The sequence below is a fragment of the Ricinus communis genome, chromosome 3, assembly GCF_019578655.1.
Source record: "Ricinus communis isolate WT05 ecotype wild-type chromosome 3, ASM1957865v1, whole genome shotgun sequence".
NCBI lineage: Eukaryota > Viridiplantae > Streptophyta > Magnoliopsida > Malpighiales > Euphorbiaceae > Ricinus > Ricinus communis.
In genome coordinates, this window is record NC_063258.1 from 26,268,156 (window position 1) to 26,289,240 (window position 21,085).

The 21,085-nt window shown below is 34.0% G+C and overlaps 3 protein-coding genes across 3 annotated transcripts; all 3 read right to left on the reverse strand.

Annotated features, from left to right (window-relative positions):
- Nucleotides 1-772: 772 nt before the first annotated feature.
- Nucleotides 773-4,917, reverse strand: LOC8275861 (F-box/kelch-repeat protein At1g55270). The gene is made up of 2 exons (XM_048371745.1): nucleotides 3,957-4,917; nucleotides 773-2,709 (listed from the first exon to the last, which is right to left on the reverse strand). The coding sequence occupies exons 1-2, from the start codon at nucleotides 3,981-3,983 to the stop codon at nucleotides 1,450-1,452; spliced, it is 1,287 nt and encodes a 428-aa protein (XP_048227702.1). The 5' UTR covers nucleotides 3,984-4,917; the 3' UTR covers nucleotides 773-1,449.
- A 3,670-nt stretch (nucleotides 4,918-8,587) lies between these two features.
- On the reverse strand, nucleotides 8,588-12,992 carry LOC8275860 (transmembrane protein 128). The gene is made up of 4 exons (XM_002524422.3): nucleotides 12,005-12,992; nucleotides 9,382-9,546; nucleotides 9,234-9,285; nucleotides 8,588-9,146 (listed from the first exon to the last, which is right to left on the reverse strand). The coding sequence occupies exons 1-4, from the start codon at nucleotides 12,259-12,261 to the stop codon at nucleotides 9,057-9,059; spliced, it is 564 nt and encodes a 187-aa protein (XP_002524468.1). The 5' UTR covers nucleotides 12,262-12,992; the 3' UTR covers nucleotides 8,588-9,056.
- A 1,133-nt stretch (nucleotides 12,993-14,125) lies between these two features.
- Nucleotides 14,126-19,488, reverse strand: LOC8275859 (mediator of RNA polymerase II transcription subunit 17). The gene is made up of 8 exons (XM_048371743.1): nucleotides 19,328-19,488; nucleotides 18,456-18,678; nucleotides 17,821-17,934; nucleotides 17,509-17,594; nucleotides 16,955-17,342; nucleotides 16,315-16,779; nucleotides 15,884-16,204; nucleotides 14,126-14,789 (listed from the first exon to the last, which is right to left on the reverse strand). The coding sequence occupies exons 1-8, from the start codon at nucleotides 19,414-19,416 to the stop codon at nucleotides 14,463-14,465; spliced, it is 2,013 nt and encodes a 670-aa protein (XP_048227700.1). The 5' UTR covers nucleotides 19,417-19,488; the 3' UTR covers nucleotides 14,126-14,462.
- Between the last annotated feature and the right edge of the window lie 1,597 nt (nucleotides 19,489-21,085).

Genomic DNA, 21,085 nt, shown 5'->3' on the forward strand with positions numbered 1-21,085 from the left:
AAGACTGAAATCGGCCAGGACATAATTAACGATCAAATTGGCAGTCTCAATGAAATTGAAATAAATTTTAGGCAAAAGATATAGGTAAGTCCCTAAATTTTTGGCAAAAACTCAATACAACTCTCAAACTCTAGATTAGTTTAATTCCATCCCAAAAGTTTTAAAAACATAATAATTATATTCTTGAAATTAACTCCATCTATTTCACAAAATGAGACTAAACTAGTTTTAAAGAGTAAAAAAAAAAATCATTTTAACTTTTTCCAACTAACATTTTTTACATATAAAAAATTATTAACTTTGCTTTTTAGTGTCTATAAATCATAAGATAATAATTTCTATTTTACTTTAATTCAAAAATATCGACACCATTGTCATTATTTAAGAAATAAATTAATTTTAAATATATAATTATTTTATTTTTTAAATTTTACAAATATAATTAGAAACTCAAGTGCTAGCTTATTTATATCTTTGGCATAAATTTTATATCTCGTTTCAGGATACTGTAAGTTTCTAATTACGAATCTGTAAAATTGAATATCTCACAATCAAACTTGTGAGACTCTGAGCATCCATATGATATGCTTAGTATCAATTTCCATCCATGTTCATAATCATATACAGTTGCAATTTATTTACATATGCATATGAAAAATCCGCCATCCACTGCAATCCTTTTTTATTTTATTTTATTTTAATTCTAGTAAAATAGAAAAGGAAAAAAAAAAAAATAGCTTAGTGCTTTACGAAGAAGACCCTTCATGCATCATATGCAAATATCACTTTAATAAAAAATTTACCCATGGAAATACAGCAAAATGATACACTGTAGGTTCCCTGCAAGTTTGCTCTGGAGACTAAGCAGCCAGCCGAAAAGCGGTTACTGACCCAATTCGCCCTTGAAGAATCACAGGGCATTCCATACAGAGCTCTGATATATTTCTTCAATTCCTAATTTACAGTACAAACCTTAGACACGATAAACTTATCGTGCTCATTTTAAACTTGGCTATGAACTGTTGTTGGACACATACTATGTCTATCGCCTAATATTGGAAATCACAAAAACACAAAGTTGGATGTATGGAGAAAGATCAATAACCAACTGACCTGCTCATGTTTCATACATGTACATGCTGAACTTGATCAACACCGGTTACAGCCATGTCGAGACAAGAAGACTAAGTCAGTTGGATAATTTGCTCTTCAATTTTGATCATGTAACTACTGTGTATCTTACATATATTTGTGACGCTAAATCCTAGCAAAACAAACATCCTCATCCATACAAGCACCCCTCCTCGTATAAGGATCCTTCAACAGAACTGACTATAATGGATTCGTGAGTGCCGCTTTCATCAACTTGGAGAGCTTTTGATATTGTCCTTCCATGAATGCAACAGCCAACATATCAAAAGATATTATAAGCTAATAAGCCACTCCTCTTTATGCTTGAAGAACCTGGCAATGAACGATATGACTTTTCAGTCGGTTCCTGCCTGCTAGGCTTGACAAGAGATTGGTAACTAAGGTCTTGAACTGCCCTTTCCCTGATATAGTTTCCCATAAATGTTCTGCAGGAGTTTCCCTCAAATCATCTGATTTTGACACATCAACCAAAGATATGCTCATATTATTCCTGATGATGCAGAGTTTTCCATTAAGTGGAACAAGTGCAGCTGCCTCCAGCGCCCGAGAATTCCCTAAATGCGTCTTGCTGTCAATATGCTTGCTCCAAGAATCAGACACATCATCATAAACCCTAAGTTTGCAGCCATCTTTACAGTCCAAAGCATATAGGTGCCCATTCAAGGAAGCGCTTGGGTTCCTCCAGCCTGCGACCATGCCATCATAAACAGGGTCCCAGCTATCAGTTTCTGGTCGGTATACTTCACTTAGCACCTGCCGGTGAGATCCAAGTCCCTTAAGGAACCACTTACCCTCATACACAACCCCAATGAAGGGAACCATTGCCGTGCTCATGTCTGAAATGAAGGACCATCTATTCTTGTTAGGATCATAAACTTCTGCTGATCTCAAGGACCGATGCCCCCCATCATTTTCCCCACCAGCTACATACAAACAATTGTTAATGACACATGAGCCAAAAAAATGCCGCCGACGAAGCATGTCTGGGGCACGATGCCACTTATTAGTCCTAGCACTATAAAAAATGACTCTTCTCATTGATCCTTTTAGAGGGTCTTTACCACCAAACAAGTATAGATGACAGCCACTGAGGACAGCACAGCCAAATCCAAGGGCTTCAGAATATTCCTTCGGAACAGGGGGAAGGGGCTGCCAAATTTGGTATACTGGGTCAAATGCGTGCCATGAGATTTTTCCATCTCGATCTCTCTTGATGATGTATATCCATTCCTCAGCAATTCCAAGGCTCTTCCGTAATGAGTAGAAGAAATTTCCGGCCAAAAGACGATACCATCTTTTGCACACTAGCCGCAGCTTGCGGTGCTCTACCCTTGGGACTCTGATCAGGCATGCAATAGCAAGATCATCAGGGAGGCCTGGTAGCAGAGGAGATTGGTTCCTACTCCTGTCACCACGTGATGGCTTGCTCCTAGTGGGATGAATGGATGGTTTAATATCTGGTTGCAGGCAGAGTTTAGATCCCGGAACGTATCTTTTTGCATTGGCAACGGTTTTGAGGCTGGCATCTACTCTACATAAACAGGCTGTCGTATCAACCTACAAAGACATATGGAGAATAGTTAATTGCGGTCTTTCGAGACAGCATTTTCATAGCATGTCCTGGCCAGCAAGATTATTGTGAAGTCAGAATCAAATAAAATCAGTTTAAAAAGAGGCAGCAGTAATTCATTTTGAATTTTCAATAATAGAAAAGTAAAATTCCAACTAACATATGTTATGTAGTTTGCTTGCAAAAATAAATAGAAGAGAAGCATATATTGCGTCCTGCTGCTAACATTTTTCTATTAGTCATGTTGCTTTCCACCTCACTAGACTACTAATACTTGTAAACCAGAAAAATATGCTTCACACAAGCAATTCTTCTACCATACTCGAGTTATTTCACTAAAACCTTCAAAGAATAATGCTCTTCAGAAAAGATACACGGATCATTATTTTCCATTTAGGATTAAATAAAACAGTCCAAATTATTACAACTTGACAATTTTCACAACCAGATATTTAAGAAGGAAATAAGGTGCTAAATGTAAGACCTAGAACCATATCCAGATATTCCACTTCCACTGAGTATCATTTCTTGCAAATAATAAGTATTCTACCATAAAGCAGGCAACATCAGCAATTAAGTACAATAGAGCAAATAATTTTTCCTTCACCTCAACATAAAAGCACGAGGGAAAACAATTACATAAATAGGCTGAGACTTTGGCAAAGATTCCCGAATTTTCAAACCATTAAGTGACTATCATTCAAAGAGATTAGGACAAGAAACTGTACTTGGAGTCATTTGCCTTTGATGATGACTATGAATCATATTGTTGTGATGACTGAACAACATAAATACACTTCATATTACTCTTAATCCTGTATGACTTATTAGTATGTTAATGTTTAAAAGCTTGATGATCATCTTTGCAGCTCTAGGAAGATCATGGCCAGTTAATATTTCTGTGAGATCTCATACAAGGATCCTCAGAGTATGAAAATAAGAAAAAACAGAAAATTAGCAGAATAAATCACAAAAAAGAGTGCCCGTACAAAAAAAGAATGCTTGAGGCTCAAATCAGTAATTACTGAACATGTTAAGCTCCTTGAGGAAAGCTCAAAAAGAAAAAGAAAATACATTGAAACAAATTTAACATCAAGAACGCATACAAATAGAGCAGCTTCAAAATTGAAAAGCAAAGGCTATACCCATTTTAGCATTACATTACATTTCTTAAACATATAATTGTAAAAGAATAAATGAAAAAAAATAGGGCAAGACACCACCAACAATTTACCAGAGGAGGCTGAATCCCTCTATCCATAGTTTCCACTTCAAGAATTAGCCAAGCACTTGATTTATCAAAATTCCACCTTCAAATTCAAAGCACCTATCTCTCAATCATTTTACACCCTGCATTAGAAACAAACAAATTCCAAGTGCATACACATGATCAACGGCACCGCCAGTTCACATCCAGAGCTCACCTTTTTCAAATATAAACCCTTTTGCAAATACGTCCAACCGATTGAATTTCAGGAGAAAAAAGAAATCATCTCAACCTTCCAATTCTACCTTCAAACTATATAATCCAGCTCAAAGATAACTGATAGTTAACTTTGAATTAAGAACATTGGAAAGACAAAATCCACAAAGAGCACGCCTTTATTATATCATTTTCAAAACGCATGTTAAACATCAAGAACCCAGATGGAAAATCTCAACTTTTGACCTATAATGAATTCATAGTGAGAAGAAGAAAGAAACCCAAATCTTATCCGCTGATAAAAAAAGTAAAAAAAAGAAAGAAAGAACCCCCTTAAAAGATACAAATGCTAGACAGCATGAAAATGGGGGCACTGCAAGAGGGGAGATAGGGAGAGATGCCCTTCTTTTCAAAACATTAAATCTTTCAAGTGGAGTTTAGGGCCCATTTTTACCTCAACGGCACAGCCTACCAAGCACAAAGATTGTATGTTGCTCACCAAGAAAGAGAAGTGAAACCCAAAAAAAAAAAAAAAAAAGCAAACCAAAACCATTAAAAAGAGAAGAAGAGAAAGAGAGCAACTTGAATGATGACACTTTAGGCAGTTGTTGTATAATTGGAGAAATGAAGAACAAAATCACTACAAAATTGAATTTTGATTGTTTCTTTCTTTTAGACTTTGGCATAAGAGAGAGAAAACAAAAGAGTCAAAACTCAAACTCGGAGAATGGAGACATTTCTTCCTTTATTTTTCTTTTCTTTTTTTAAATTTCTTTTAACCCCTCATTATAAAGGATGAACAAGATTTAAAAATAAAAAAATCATGGCCCCCACCAAGCACATATCACCCAAGTATTACTCTAGCAAATTCTATTAATCTTTATTGAACAAAAGAAAATTTTCTATTAAAATTTCCTACAAGATTTTCTCTCTACTGTGCGTATACGTGTTGACCCACCATCACATCCTATATCCTGTTTCGACAAGGGTATTTTAGTCATTAAAAAAGTTCTGGGTCCTACCAAAATTCTGTGCTGATGATCTCCATGGGACATGAGCTCTAGATCTTGAGAGTAAATTATGGTCATTGTGATTGGATTATGATAGCCACTTCCATCATGTTTTATGTTCTTACTTTCTTTTTCCTACTCTTTGTTTTAAAATTATTTTGAAGATTGGAAAAAAGTGCGATTATGAGAATATTAGAGACAATAATGATTTATGCCATGAACAATGATAAGTATTCATATAAAGTTATCTTACAATTTGTAGTTTCTTTGAACCAATGTTGGTTGTGACTTGTGACTTGTGACTACACATTTGTAGCAAATATTTTAGGTGTCAAAATGGGTGCAATTCACTTTTACTAGTTGGGCATCCTGTCTTGAATCAAGGTTTTATATTAAATATTTATCAATTGGGTTGTTGTATTTTTAACCAAAACACTACATTTTGAACGAGTAAGGTTTAATTAAGCAAATTGTGCCTCTAGAAAAATCAATTAGATTATTTATTTTTTAATTAGAGTTGAATTGATGATTAAAAAATTGTTAACTAATTATCGCTTTTCAGTTAACAAAAGAAATAAATATAAAAAAAGAAACTAGTAAAACCGATTTGATTAACCATTTTTATAATATGTCATTTTTATAATTTTAAGAATTAATTTCAGTCAGTTAACTCAATGAATGATCTTTTATAATTGAAAATCAAAATCAGACTAAGACCTAAAATCTTTTGAAAAGAATTTTGAAACAATCAATTAAAATTAACCAAATTTTAGTTCAATTTATAGTTGGTTCGGTTTGTAACTGTTTTTTTAACTCAACCTAATTGAATGTTCCACATCTAGGAAGGACATCAATAACTGTCAAAGGTACTAAATTTTAATCATGCCACCTTCTTCATGAGGGAAGTTGCTTTAGAAAGCATCTGCTTCAGTGAATGGTTGGGGCTTTAGTTACCCCATCAAGTTATCTTTGTTGGTGGGAAATTGGATGTCAAGTAATGGGCAATGCACAAAAGGCTCAAAAATGACCCTCTCTGTAAATGGAATGATACATGAAAATTTAGGCAGGACTATCCTCAAAAGAAAAAAAATAAATAAAAAAAGAGCAATACATTAATATGAAGTACACAAGGGAAACTTCATGAAACTGTACTTGGACATTTCTGCTTAGCACATATTCAACAATTCTTGAAATGAAACACACATTCACAACACAAGCATACATTCTTTGACATGTGAAGTTGCCTTCCATTTGTGGTTTCTTTCCTAACTATTTGACTATAGATGCACATAATACTCCTTTTTTGGCTGGCTGGCTACATTTTTTCTCTTTCTTTTTCTTGATTTCACTATGAATTTTGTTTTCTATTTCTGTTCTTTTAAAATAAAGTCCAATTAGGCTTAGTTTACATGAGATCATATAAATTGACACTCCAACTGTTCCTCACAAGCTACAAAGAGGAATAGACAGATTACTTATTAGTAACAATAGCCTTACTTACTCTTTGAATGAGTTGTTAATTACGTGTGACTGTTTATTACATTCGAATGCCTTGAAATAATTGTTCATTGCTGTTTACCTGCTGAAACTCTTGACCTTAACTTAACCCTCGTCATGTGATTATAGTGTGAGAAGAAAAAGAACAAAAAATATTCCCACCATGCAAAAGATGATAAAAGAAAATCATTAGTGATGGAAAATCCTAGGCCTTTGTCTCCTTCTCTTTTCTTTTTCTTTTTCTCTCTTTTAAAATGGAAATGCAAGAAAGAAAAATAAATTAAAAAGACCCAATGAAATGGATGTAACTGAGTTGAGAATTGATGTTTATCAAGATTACTAAATTTGTCTATTTCAGTTGAACTTATGTTCATGGATTATACTAGTAAAAGAAAAACCAACTAAACATAAGTCCATTAGGCAATAATCAATCATTCTTGAAACAGCTTTCTCATTTGCTTTTGATCTTATCGTTCTCTACAGAAGTATACCATTTTAATTTTTCTTGCCATCGAATCCGGCTTTCGACAAATGAGAGGTTTATGATCAAGAAAATGATGGAACAATTTTGCATCTTGAGATGTCACAGTCACTTTCTGCACCATTTTGTGCTGAAAAAGGTGGTACTATTTCTTTTCTTTTTTTTTCTTTTCAATTTTTTTTTTTTTTTTGGAGGCACTGGGTTTATCTCAAACAGTAGAACGTTGTGTCAAAACTTGAGTATATAAGAATAAGTGATGCAAACTCAAAAAAAAGAATAATTAAAAGCACTAAGGTTAGAGAGGCTACTTTTCCTTTTTAAAGAAGAGAGAGTGGCGTGGCTTTCCCAACTTGGGAGACAAGGCATGGTTGAGTTCTTTGTGGGGACTGAGAAAGGTCACACAGTGGGGTTCAGGCTCTCTATCTAGACCTTGGTAACCCACAAACCAAAAAAAATGTTGTAGTTTCATGATTACCCAAATAGCTATTGGCAAAGAAAGACTAAGGAATGTTATATTATGGGCATAAATAAATCATTGATCAAACAGGTATATGGGGTTATTAGAAGTTCATGTTACCCAACTAATTAAGGGTTATGGAGGAAGCAGATTAGAAGGGGAAAAATCCAAGAAAGGTTATAATTGATTATTTTTAAAAGATATATAAATATTTATCATTCTAATTACTAACTACTTATAACATATACAGTTACAATGCATATGCAGAACCCTGACCTTGCTTGCTTACCTACAAAGATGCCAAGCCAAGCCAACCCAACCCACTCCAATTCCATTAACTGATTTAACCATTATCAACCAGCCAACCCCATTGACTTGATGGCACTAAATTTGATAAATAGGAGAAACTGGTTTAGGTTTCAGGTGTCCTTTTGTGTCTGTAATTTTCTCATTTATTTTGTCCCTTGTATAAAAAGACAAGTTTAAACAAGACACTTCTCCAAAATGGAGTTGATGGAGTGTCTAATCAATGATTAAATTCCCAATAAGCTTTGCTATCTCACCTAATTAATATCTCTCTCTCTCTCAGCAGACTGCATTGGTTGAAGTTACAGCTCATAAATTGGACAAATCACTTGGCATTAGAGCAATCACTTAAAAAATAATGCATGGATTTGGCATTACCTGATTGTTCACCAGTGTCTGAACAGGTTAGCTAAAAGAAAAAAGTTTAACAGGCAAACACTAAAGAGTTATTCTTCCAAGAAAAATGGATATATAATTAATTAATTACATATTGCCAGTGAGCACTGAGCACACATACAACTACAAGACACTAAATAAAACATTTAGGGGTTAATTTGTCCCAAAATTAGAGCTCATAGTAAGCATTAAGCACCATTAATTAATGCCTCCAAGATAGGGTCGGGCTGGAGAAATGGGTTCACAAAAGGACAAAAACACATTACAGAGTAAGAATCTCAAGTCAAAACATAGATGGAAAAGTGAAACTGTAAGTGACACATGATTTCAATTGATTCTAAAAAATGTATAAACAATGAACGTTTAGCTTTTGCTACTATAAAATGAAGTCACCTCCCCAGAACAAAACCAAAACCAAAACCAAAACCAAAATAAAAGATACACCTATTCTTAGATAAAGGATGAGATTGGATGACAAAATTTGGCACAAATTTGAGAGACTTTGCCTTTAAGCCTCAATGTCTCTGCATGACAATTAATACCTCACTAGCATCTCATTGATGCAAAGCCTAATTCTCGTTAAACCATTGGTACAAGCCACAGGGAATAAGATCGAGGTGTAAGTTAGCGGCAGTATCACAAAATGAAGACGGAGGCAGAGATGTATTACGTGACAGAAACAGAGCTTCAACTCATAGCAAATGTCATGGGCATCATGTTTTTTGGGTTAGAAAATCTTCATCTATGTCAGTAGCCCATAACTCTTAATCTATGCGGAATGTATCATTTGGCTGCTTGAATGTTCCAATCATGATATGGGGAAATATAACCATGCAAGCCATAAATAGTGTGAACTGCAGCAAAGGAAAGAGGAATCAACCAGTCTACACAAGCAAATCATTCTACACACAAATGGAAAAGCCAAAGCATCTAAGGTATACCAGAAGAGGAAGGGTCAGAAAACTCCATATTGGCCATAGGGCGAAGGAGAACCTACATAAGAAGAGGTTCAACAACAGGAGCAGTCGTAACATATCAGCAATTCAAAGAAGAGATTTGAAACAGAAGTAATCAAATAGTTTGTCTTACAGGGAAAAGGAGACGAGTCCCAATAGGGTAACTAATGGCAAGGCAGATATACTTGATAGCTCCCACTTTTCATCAAACCTCCTAACACTCCATGCAAACACACTTGTATAAAAGAATATGACCACATTCAAGCCAACACCTATCATCCCAAGATACAACGGCAATCTGCATGGAAATTTCTGGAGCTTAGAGAAGACACAAAGACTCTAAATGAATCCTATAATTAACATAAAATCAACCATACTACTTTAACACACTTAAAGGTGTCTTTTAACATCAACCATCATAGTACATTAACATTTTAAACTACACTATAGACATTGTTTACAAATCATCACATTTTATATGCCATTCTAGGAATTTAATCAAACTGGGATTTTACAATATCCTGCAAATAAAGATGAGCCCTTTACAAAGACCAAAAGGTGAGCAAATTAAGTTTGATAATAAGATGACCAAACATATTTAAAGCAATTGGATGTGAACATTTACAAAGCTAAGAATAAGCATAAAACTTCAATTGGGTGCCACTCAATATTAAATGCAGAGGAAAAAAGAACAGTTATCCATGTTCAGAGAGGAAAAAGAACAGTTATCCATGTTCAGAGAGGAAAAAGAACAGTTATCCATATTCAGGGGAAAGCAGGATGCTGCTATCTCTAATCAAATTCTGCACTCAAGAATTTGTTGAACAAGCAATAGAAAAATAAATAAACAACCAAATAGCATAATTTTTTGGAGCTAATTACTTCTGAAACAACTAAAGATGCACCATGACAACCTCAACATTACCGCCATGAAAATTATTAGCCAATTTAGTTCTATGAAACAACGTATAAAGACTTTCTGATATCTCGGAGGAACAAATCAAATATGCAGCCAAATGTAAGGAAAACTTGAAATATAGCATATATATAGATTTCAACAACCTTAAGATACCATTATTATGCAAAGACCAGTTTGAAATTAGTAACAGTTTCCTTCACTGTGTTACATTACCTTTTTTTTTTTTTTTTACTTTTAAAGAGCTTTTCTCATGGTAAATGTCATCAAATCTAAGTATCAAAACCTTCAGTCCATGTTACGGTACATCCAAAATAATTTATGCAAAACTAGGTAGATCTTTCACAATAAGCCTTGTTTCTCTCTCTAAAGGTGAAACTAAACCAAGTTCAAATCCCAAAGATAGCCTTGATTTGAGATGCTGAAGTCAACTAGATGACCAGTTTGCCTCTGTCTAAATCTATCCTCTTACAAATCCTCAGTATGGCCACAATTTCTTTCTCAAAAGGGTGTTAGAGAAGGTCTTTGTATCACAGAATAGATTTCAAGGCAACGGTTACGGAACACCATCTTTTAAGACTATTACACTTAAAACCCATTTCTCCTGAATCCACTTTACTCCTTTAGTTTGTTCTTAATCACGGTTTTCCTCATAAATAATTCAGTATTTTGTTAATATTTATATGTTGTCACTTGTAAATATAAAAACATAATCTATATATTGAAAAGAACAAATTATTTGTTCAAAGCAATTTAAAATAACATGACAGTAAGATGGTTTTATATTTGACAAAGGCCACCATGACTCATTGGATATGTTAGTGCACTAGGTCTTCATAAATAATTCAGTAGCCTCCATTAGAAAAGAAAGTGCATTATGTGAAAGATGGTAGTCACAGACACACACACACACACACACACACACAAAAAAAAAAAAAGGAGGAAGAAGGAAACAACTCGGTAACAGCCATGTTCAACACAAAATGTCTACCAGATTGTGGCAGCTTGCTTTCATGAAACACCACTACTATGATCTGAAACCATGTTATGATCCCCTGTATATTTTTATATCTATTTTTAAAATTTTCTCTATCATCATCAATCAAACACTGAACTAATTCTTTACATTAGTAAACTTAAGGATCTTTATTGATTTATTTTGCCAGTAGCATGCCACAGGTGGTTTAAGCGAAACATTGAACCTCTTCTCTTACCTTCTGTATAGTACATAATCCACCTCCTATAACAATAAAACTAAATCAAAGTGAATCTTAAAAATCTTTTCCTATTTCTTAATGATTTTCTTAATCACAAAGGTAATTGGCAAAGTAAAAAAATCTAGCGACTTCGTAACATAACGGTTCAACTTAGATTCATCTAATAATGGAAAGAAATTGACAGATTTGATGCATGTAAAGCCTGGCTTTCAAAATTGTAAGATGGATCTCACACATACAAATGCACCAACACCTCTGCACCAAACATATATGCATGAAATAGCATTTAATTTCTATATATATCTTACCAGATTAGTTTATCAAATAAACCTCAGAACAGATTCCAACAGTAAATTGACAGGGGAGATCTTTGGTCGTTATTAAATTGTTTCATACAAGTCTATCTTTATGCCATTTCAAACTTTTTTTTTCCAATTTTTCTCAACATAATTTTGGCTGAACCTTACAAAGGCAATACAACAAAGGAGAACGTGAAAACACTTCAAAGGCAACAGAAGCTTAAGTAAAGATTAACTATCGCAAAAAATTAAACCTCTTAAACTAACAAAAATATCTGAATGCACAAAGTGAATGACAGAGATTGATTAACAAAATTCTTGTACCTTCTTATTCGTCCATCATGCCACAAAAGGTAAATCAAATTGCAGTGTCGATCACCGAAGTAGACAATGAAAATTGCAGAAGCAATCCAAAGCACATTCTCCACAATCTCAACCCACGATCGAACTCGAGGGCTAGGAGTAGAAAAAGGCTGCGGCCTTGAACAGGCATCATCCTCAAGATCATCGCCACCTGAGGCATAGCCTTGGCTATGTCTCTGCCTCATATATCCACCTCCAACTGGTGAGCCACCAGACATTTTCACAGAAATGCACAAAAAATGCCCCCAAAATTTCACTACCCACTAATAAAATCCAACTCTCTGAAAATCTAAACAAAGAATTTTACCTCTTCAGCTACTGTAAACTGAAAAGACATAATGTAACTTTGTATTGCCATAACATGAGAAAAGAGAATTACATAATTACATGAGTATTATTTACCAAAATCTATCAAGAATGAATCTTTCTAAAACAAGAAAAAGAAAAACCGAGAAGCAAAACTGAATTCCACATAAAACCCAGCTCATAAAATGTCACTATCAATAAAATAGATTAATGAATCGAAAGAAGCGGCCTTGAAAAGGAAAATAAAACCCCCCCCAAGAAAAGAAGGAAAGAAAGAAAAACTCAAACCAAACTTGTCATGATAACCACCCACATGGTAATGTTCAACTCCAGATTCATATTCCTTGTCAAAAACCCAAAAAATCGTATCGGGTCTGAGCGAAGTAAGGAATTCTTGAAGGCAAAACTGTAATAAAAGCAAGGAAAAGAAGGGCAATCCGGTATTTCTCCAGCTCTATGTATATGAGAGGAGGGTAGAAGAAGAGTATGATTACAAGTAAATGTCTTTTTATGCGTGACGAAAGGGGTCTGTTTTTTTTGTATCACATAACGGAATGTTTAAAGATTTTTCTATAAGAGAAGACCTCTTGCTTTCCTTTTCAAGAAGCAAGCTTCTGTCACAATTTTTTTTCTAAGAATATTTTAGGGTTTAATGGTTTTTTATTCATTAATTTAAATTGGAAAAATGTAATTTTCTTGTAATAAATCAATGATGGGATTGAAAGGTGTTGAAGTATTGATATGATCAGACGGCTTAAGTCATGAATATTTGACACATGACGAAATCTTATTGGTCAAAGTGATAAAATGAAGAGTCTTTTTCTTTCTCTCTTAAACAATTTATTATTTTGGCAGTATATAGAGGAAGCAAAGAATTGGGTTGGGTGGGATTTTTTGTGGTTAATTAGATTGGTGAGCCACCACCAAGAACAGGAAAGATTAGGATGGATGATGATGAATATTATTTGTTTGTTCAATCTTTCCAGGTCAAGATTACACACACAAGAGAAAATGGGTTTGTTATTGTTATTGTTGCTAAGATTTCTGTTTTTGAGTTTGCAATTTTCAGGGTTTGGATAAGATGGTGCATCAATGCAAGAGGTTTTTAGTTTGACCTGTAATTATTTTGAATCTTCAATAATCAACACCTTTCGCCTTCTAGTTCTGTTTCAGCTTGAGCTTCATATGCCTACGTTTCCCCAGAAAAAAAGAAAAAGAGAAGGTCCACATGCCTGAACAGATGATTAATGTTTGGGAATGCTACACGCCTCTCCTTCTTTACACCTAAGACAACAATAAATTTTCATTTTCTTTTCAACACATGGATGACATTAGATAAATTCTCCTATTTCTTATATATGTCAAATGTCAAAGAAGCAAGCCATTGACAATATATTAAGACCCTACTATTTCTTTTTAATGTGTGGATTACATCTAGGCTTACGGTTTGATGAGCAAATACATGGTTAATCATGTTAAACATTTTAGATGGTAATCGAATATTGTTATAGAAAATTCACATTATAAAGGCATAAATATATGTATGTTAAATAAACTAAAAAAAGAAAAAAGAAAAGAGATGTTCCATTGCCGGTGCAGTTAAAATCAATTCTGACAAGTTACCAACAAGCATCTAAAAGAGAAGAAACACGAATAGAAAAGATTGCATAATATTCCTAAGACTAAGTTTTCATGGCCTACGAAATCAACCCTTCAATAAGCTATGCATCTAAACCAAATGATACCCTTATGGACCAACCAAATTGAGAAAAAAGAAAAAGAAAACTCAACCTGTAAATTCCATTATTTTACAAAATTAGCCAGTGAGATTTTACATCAAAATGTTTCAGATATGAACATATATAAAATTCTAAGTATAGAGGTAAACAGAATGCTAGTGTGTTATAATTTGGTTAGTTTTATATCCATGTTCTCCTACTGCAACCACCATCACCAACAACAATCACATTAGCTCCTACGTAAATTTCAATTAGTACTACCCCGGAGACAGGTTAGTTACATATAACTGTTTTACTTCCAAGATGCGAGGAAATATAGCATCGTGTGGTCCAAGAAACATCTTCAACTACCAAGTGCAGAAGTTAATGTTTTGTCAATGGCTCCCACCCCCACTGCATAAACTAACCAGATTCATCAGTATTGAGTATAAGATGTCAAGAGGTAAATATCCCAAGAACTTTCTATATTCAGATGCTTCATCAGCAATATCCATATGAAGTTTCCTCTCCTCTGCAAAGCCATCTTCCATCACTAACCACCAGGATATGCACCCTTCAGTATCTTCAGGGTCCACATGTGCCACCAGGCTCAGTACTTCACCCTGTTCCAACTCAAATGACAAGCATAGAAAGTCGCGATTTGCTTTAATTCCCACTGAAAGAGCTTCCTCATGAAGCCAGCGGATAACCTGGCTAGCAACCTATCACCAAGTCGAGGACAAGAAATTAAAACACAAGAATTGTGCTGGTAATAACTGTTAATGTGACATAATTAATGCCCAAACACACTCATAGGCAAATGACTAACTAAAATGAAGGAGAATTTATAATTGATCACAAGAAATTATGAGATGAAAAAAGAAATTCCTGGAAGCTTTATTTTCTCAGTTGCAAGGAATTGACAGTTGAATCTTTATTGATGGGAGGATGAAAGTAAGTTAACTGATTTCGATCTGTCACTCTAGATACAAGTAGGTAATGTTAGATACAAGGAGAAAAAAGAGAACTCAATTCACTAGGCCTAAATCCTAACTTGACAGGGTTGGCAATGCAGATCTGTTTTCCTCTATTCTACTTGTTTAGGGCAAAATTTACAGAGAGGGCTGGCATTAACGACATGTCACTTACTCATTGTTATTATTTTGACAAAGCGCTAATTCTGTGGTTTATACAGAATTATTTTCCCTAAATAAACAATTGTCTCTTTGATCTAGAATCTGTTATATCTTCTCCCAACACATGTTAAAACCAGCAAAGCAAACAAAATAGTGTAACTAATTTCAATCTGCTTTAATTTGCTTATACTATTGCTTTGACTCAATCTCAATCTCATGTTATAAGTTCGTTACTTCAGTTTTTGAGTTGATTTCATTTTCTTTTTCTCATAAAAATTGAACATACCAATGCATACCTTCGTATTACTGTAACTTAGTTCATATTTCAAATCCTGGACGAGGCTTATAATAATTTTCCTGAAGGAGAACCAAGAAGGCTCTTAATTCTTAAAATCTTAAACCAGTTATGGAGTGTGGCAAAATCCATCAATCCCTATCACCTTCATTTCAGCTGCTTAGTATGAGAAGCTGAAATATTCTTAAGATCTCTTAATTATCACATTAACTACATTTACTATTCTTTTTCACCTTAATTCTTCCAGAAAAAGTGATGAAGAAGCTTTAGTTTAACTTTGCATGGTTGATTACTCACAGACTTATCACCTATATGTACAAATTAGCATCGTAAACCATCATAAAAGCAGGTGATACAACCAGAAATCATAAGAACAGCAACCTACCTGCTGCAGAATTATCACAGGAAGATCAGCCAAATCACAGTCATATTTGTTCACAGAACATACGTCATCAGAACTGCCTTTAAATAGACCGACAACATTAGGAGCACCTTCTGCTTCAACAGAGATGCAATCATCATTTACCACGATCTTAGACCGAAATTCTGTTTTAATATCATTCTTCATGCTTTTGGTGTCCGATGTGCGAAGTTGAGAATTTGCATGAAGAATGGACTGAGGAACCTTCATAAGTATTGTCCATGAAGATGTACGGGAATGCCAAGTGGGATGAGAGATTAAGTGGACATATGGGACCTTGCATACCTATAAGGTTGGAAGAAAAACAGACATGAGTTACTAAGGTAAAATACTTAAACCACATATCGAGTGTAGAAAATGTCAGCAATTCATATAAGTAGCAAACAGGACAATACCACATTTTCTAGCTCCATAAGAACTTTGTTTGAAAAGATTCTGTGAGCCACAGACATGCAGAAATGACCAAGAAGGCCAGGCCCATCCTTTGTTAGCTGACCAGATACATGGGTGCCAGTGGAAAGGGGTCTATCCTTTGCTCTTACAAATACATGCTCATGAAAAATCTGTTGAAGATATATTTCATAACCGATCCAGTTAGGAAAGCATGACTTCTTCTTAAGAAAGTCATGATTTTCGTCTGGTAATTTTACTCCAGCTAATGAATCTAAAGGTAAAACTGGTGATTCTGAAATCTGGAACCCTCCACCATCAACCGTTTTATCATCCCCATTAGATGGCACAAGGGATATAAAGATAGAAGTTCCTGGATTTATGCTCAATTGTAGATAATTTTCTTGAATTCCAGTCACATTGAGTCCTAAAGATTGGTTGAATGCTTCACGGTTCACCATGTCAAATACCTAGAACCACAAGAAGCTAAGAGATATAAAACTGATATTGAGAAGAAATACACACACATACCACAGAGAGAAGAGAGAGAGAGAGAGAGAGAGAGAGAGAGAGAGAGAGAGAGAGAAAGAGAGAGAGGTGGGCTGGGGGTGGAATGGGGGAAAAGGGGAATAAGGGGAAATCTACCTGCTCATCAAAGATTGCCTGATGAACTTCACGAAGAAGCGAGTGTGTTTCTTTCACGCATTCATTATCACTTAGAGATTCTTTCTCAGCTTCTTTTGATGAATGCTCAACTGAACATGAACTTTTAATTTTAGTGCATTTCTTTATGTTGTCATTGGAATGTACACCAAGAAAACCAAAATGAAGAGAGCGGCAAGAACTTGGAGGTAAATTTATAGCTAGCATGCCAGCTGAGTCATGGTCAATACGAATGGTAGATAGAGAAGGGGGACGAAATAGAGAGGCTGAATCATATAGTGAATTATCAAAAAGATCAATGGTGAAGCCCTCATTGCTGAGAGCAGTTGCCGCCATGCGCTGCCGTTTGACTTTCCAGTTTTGCTGCAATCTATCAGCTTGTCAGTAAATCAGATGAGAGATTGTTGAAGATATGAGCTTAAATTCTTAAATTGTATTCCTTGAGCACAGTTATAGACATGAGTAGCTATGAAGACAATATATGTTTGATAAAACCATCTATTGAGTTCAACATGGAAGCAAACAGGGCAGCAAACCTGATTAGAGCACCATAAAATCTTGCTTCCCTTGCAATCTGCTGTTCGAAAGCTTTGGCAGACTGCTTAAAATATTTACCAAGATGCTGCAGAAGAAACAAAGAGTAATAAGAAACTTGAGAGATGCATCAATATCATAAAAAAGAGACTCCAAAAATCTCTTTCAATAACAAATCCTAGTTGACCCTGTAGATGAAACGATAGCCAATTTGCATTATGCATAGCATGAATTACAGTGAATGCACCAGTTACTGCAGAGATCCTTTTCCCATCCAATGAAGAAAAGTGTGACAAAGAGATGAATAAAAATACCCGGTAGCATTGTAGCTTGGTTGCTGTAGAAACGGCAAGATCAGCTAGATGCTCACTGGGTAATGGCTTTGGTCTGGTCATGCTAGCCACTGTTACAGCATCATTGGCTTCCACCTTTACATAATAAACCCATAAATTAGACCCACGTGATGGAATTGATGGGATTGTAAAGGAGGAATATTTTCTGAAATATCTCAAGTTCAGCTATAATGTGTGGTTGCAAAGGAGCACATAACATTTTCAGGTCCTGCAGAAAGTTTTGCATGCACCCCAACCACATATAGTTTGTTACTTAAATTTTCATTAATTTATAGTTATATCTTATCATTTCTCACTTTTCAAGTCTACGAATGTACATATCATATTCAATATTCGAATTTCTGTCCATTAACCCACACATAATTCCAACAATAAAAAAAGAAAAAACAACCCAGACTCTATTATCACTTACTGGCAACCTAAAACTTGTTTACTGTATAAGAAACAACAAAAATTCAATAAAGGTTCATTAAAAACACGCACATTTAGACTTCATAATTTCATCTATATTAAAAACTTCTTCCCAATCAAACTAATATAAAAATCATAATGCTAATACAGTATTGCACAAAATTCAAACAGAGAGTGGGTCTCACAGTATTGATGAGATCAATAATGACAGAGAGCTCCTGGTGAGCCAATTGCAAATTCTCCACCATACTCTGCCATGGCCATGGCGTTGAAGAGGAGCTCTCTTTCGAGCTCTTTGTCTTCTGCTTCTTTTTTTCCTTATTCTTTTCCTCATCCTGTTTCTCAACTGCCCATCCGAAATCTATTCGCCGAATCAATGATACTCTTTTCTCATCATATCCAACATCACTGTTCCCCAAAAACAACAAACAAACGCTAATTGAAATAAACTTACTTCACTATATAATAAATTAATAAAGACTTCTATTTATCAGATCTTCATGACACAATAAAGTAATTATTGTAACTAATTGTGTATAAATATACCTGGGAGTTGAAAAGATATGAAATGAATAACAATTACCATTGATATCTCTTTATCTCTCTTCTTTTTCTTCTTATCTCAACTCTTCTCTCAGCCTCCCTTTCCTCTTTTTGCTCTCCCTTTCTCTTCTATTTTCTCATTATCCAAACATTAGTTATGATCCATGAACTTGAGTCATAACACAGGTTTTCAACTTAGACCCAAAATCTGATTTTATAGATGCATAATTATAAGTTGAGTAATACAGGAAATTCAAAATTGACATAAAATTTTCTGTTCGGCAGCTTGGAAACCAAAGGAAAAATAATGAAAAGTTCAAAATAAAAATAAAAATGGGGAATGTTATAGGTTAACCACTATTTCTTATTCAGCTTCAAATAAATCTCCATAATATCAAGTGAGCCTACTTCACTATCTAGCAATACATTAGTTAAATTACGTTCAGTTAGGGTTAAAGCTTTATACCTAAATTTGCTTAATAGACTCATAATAAAATAAAAGAGAGAAACGTACGTCGGGAATCGTTCGACGCCATTTTCTTCGATGGCCTCCAATCGCTTAACGGGAAGCTTGTCGAGAGAGATTTCTACTTTCCCCTCCATTTTTCTTTCCAAATTTTGTTTTTCGAAACAAAACCAGAACGAAACGTGAAGGCATTCTCCTGTTCTGGGCTCTGCTTGGGCAGAGGCTTTGATCCTTTTGCCCAGCCCAAAACGCTAGGCCCACAACACAAATTTATTTAGAAACTCTTAAAAAATTTCCTAAAATCAACTCAAAAAAATATTTTTTTTACTGTTTAAATTTTTTCAAGAATATTATTTTTTTAAAATAAAATATAGTTATTTTTCGGTTTTCTTTTTAATTTTTAATTTTTTTATTTTTTTATCAAAAAAAAACTAAAAATATCAAAAATAATAAATACCATATTTTTTATAAAAAAAATTAAAAAATATAAATATTCTTATTATTTTTAATTTATTTTTACCCTTTTTAATGTATTTGTACAACATAAAATGCTTAAGCCATAATTTTATTTTATATTAAAAAAAATTATTTATAATATGAACCAAATTAGTACAACAAATTCTACTCCAACAAGGAGTTTTAATGATGCAAAGCCTACTAGCTCAAAGAATCCTAATCCAATAAGGAGTCCTAACTCAACTATGGATTCTAATCCTGCAAAAAGTCCTAATGATATTAAGAGTTCAAACAACGAAAGAAATCTTAATTCAACTAGGGGTCATGGTTCAATTCAAATTACAAGTCAATGAGCTTATCCAAGACATTTGGGCTAAGGACATATTAAGGCTTAAGTTCAATGTTCATTAATCTAATTCAGTTTATTGGACTTGAATGAAGCTAATTGGGCTTAAAAAGACCAAATAAGCTAAATTTGAGCATATAAATACTTTTGACCTAACTTGACTTATATTATGAGGCCCATTTTATATGACTTATGTAAATTAGGATTTTATGACTTATTATGAGCGGCCACACATGATTTTAACCTAATTAGGACTATGTTTAAATTATCTCTTTTAGTTAAAAAAGTTATATTTATCCTATATGAGATGTAAATTTTTATTAGTTAAGATTTAGGGCTTTCTAACCCTATATGAGGCTAGTACGAATTTTGATGTAAAATTATTTTGAAGTTTAAGTTGAATGATAATTAGTATTTTTACCTTAAGACTTAGTTGCTTTATTTTTGTATTCTTGTTTGAATACAAATCTTATTTATCAAGGAGTTGATCTATCCTTATAGTGTATTTGGAATTGAGACTTAAGGTAATTAGTTTTTTATAGGTTCTAATTCTTGATTTTCTTTCTAAGAAATCTGTTTTCTAACCCTTTTTATAGGTTAAATCAAATTGGTTCTTAAGGACTTCATATTAATGCGTTGGGGGTCCGCAATTTAAAAGAAATTCTCAAATTTATTCATGGAGGTTTTATATCAGTTTTTCTAAAAGAAACTGTGATCATAACAATTTTATATCATCAACTAGCACTCACCTTTCTTCTTTTCTTTTTCTTTTTTTTTTTCCTTCTATTATGTGATCGTGTTGTTCATTAACATTCTTTTGCAAGTATAAATTCAAAAATAATATAACTACATTAAATTTACAAGTTTTTTGTCATAAATTGATCAAATAAGAAACACAGATACTGAACCTGATTCAGAGTTTAAGTTAGCTAATAATTTAGTAGTAGAGTGTCTACATTCTCCGAATGAAATAGATTTTTAAAATATTAATATTTAGTTTTTCT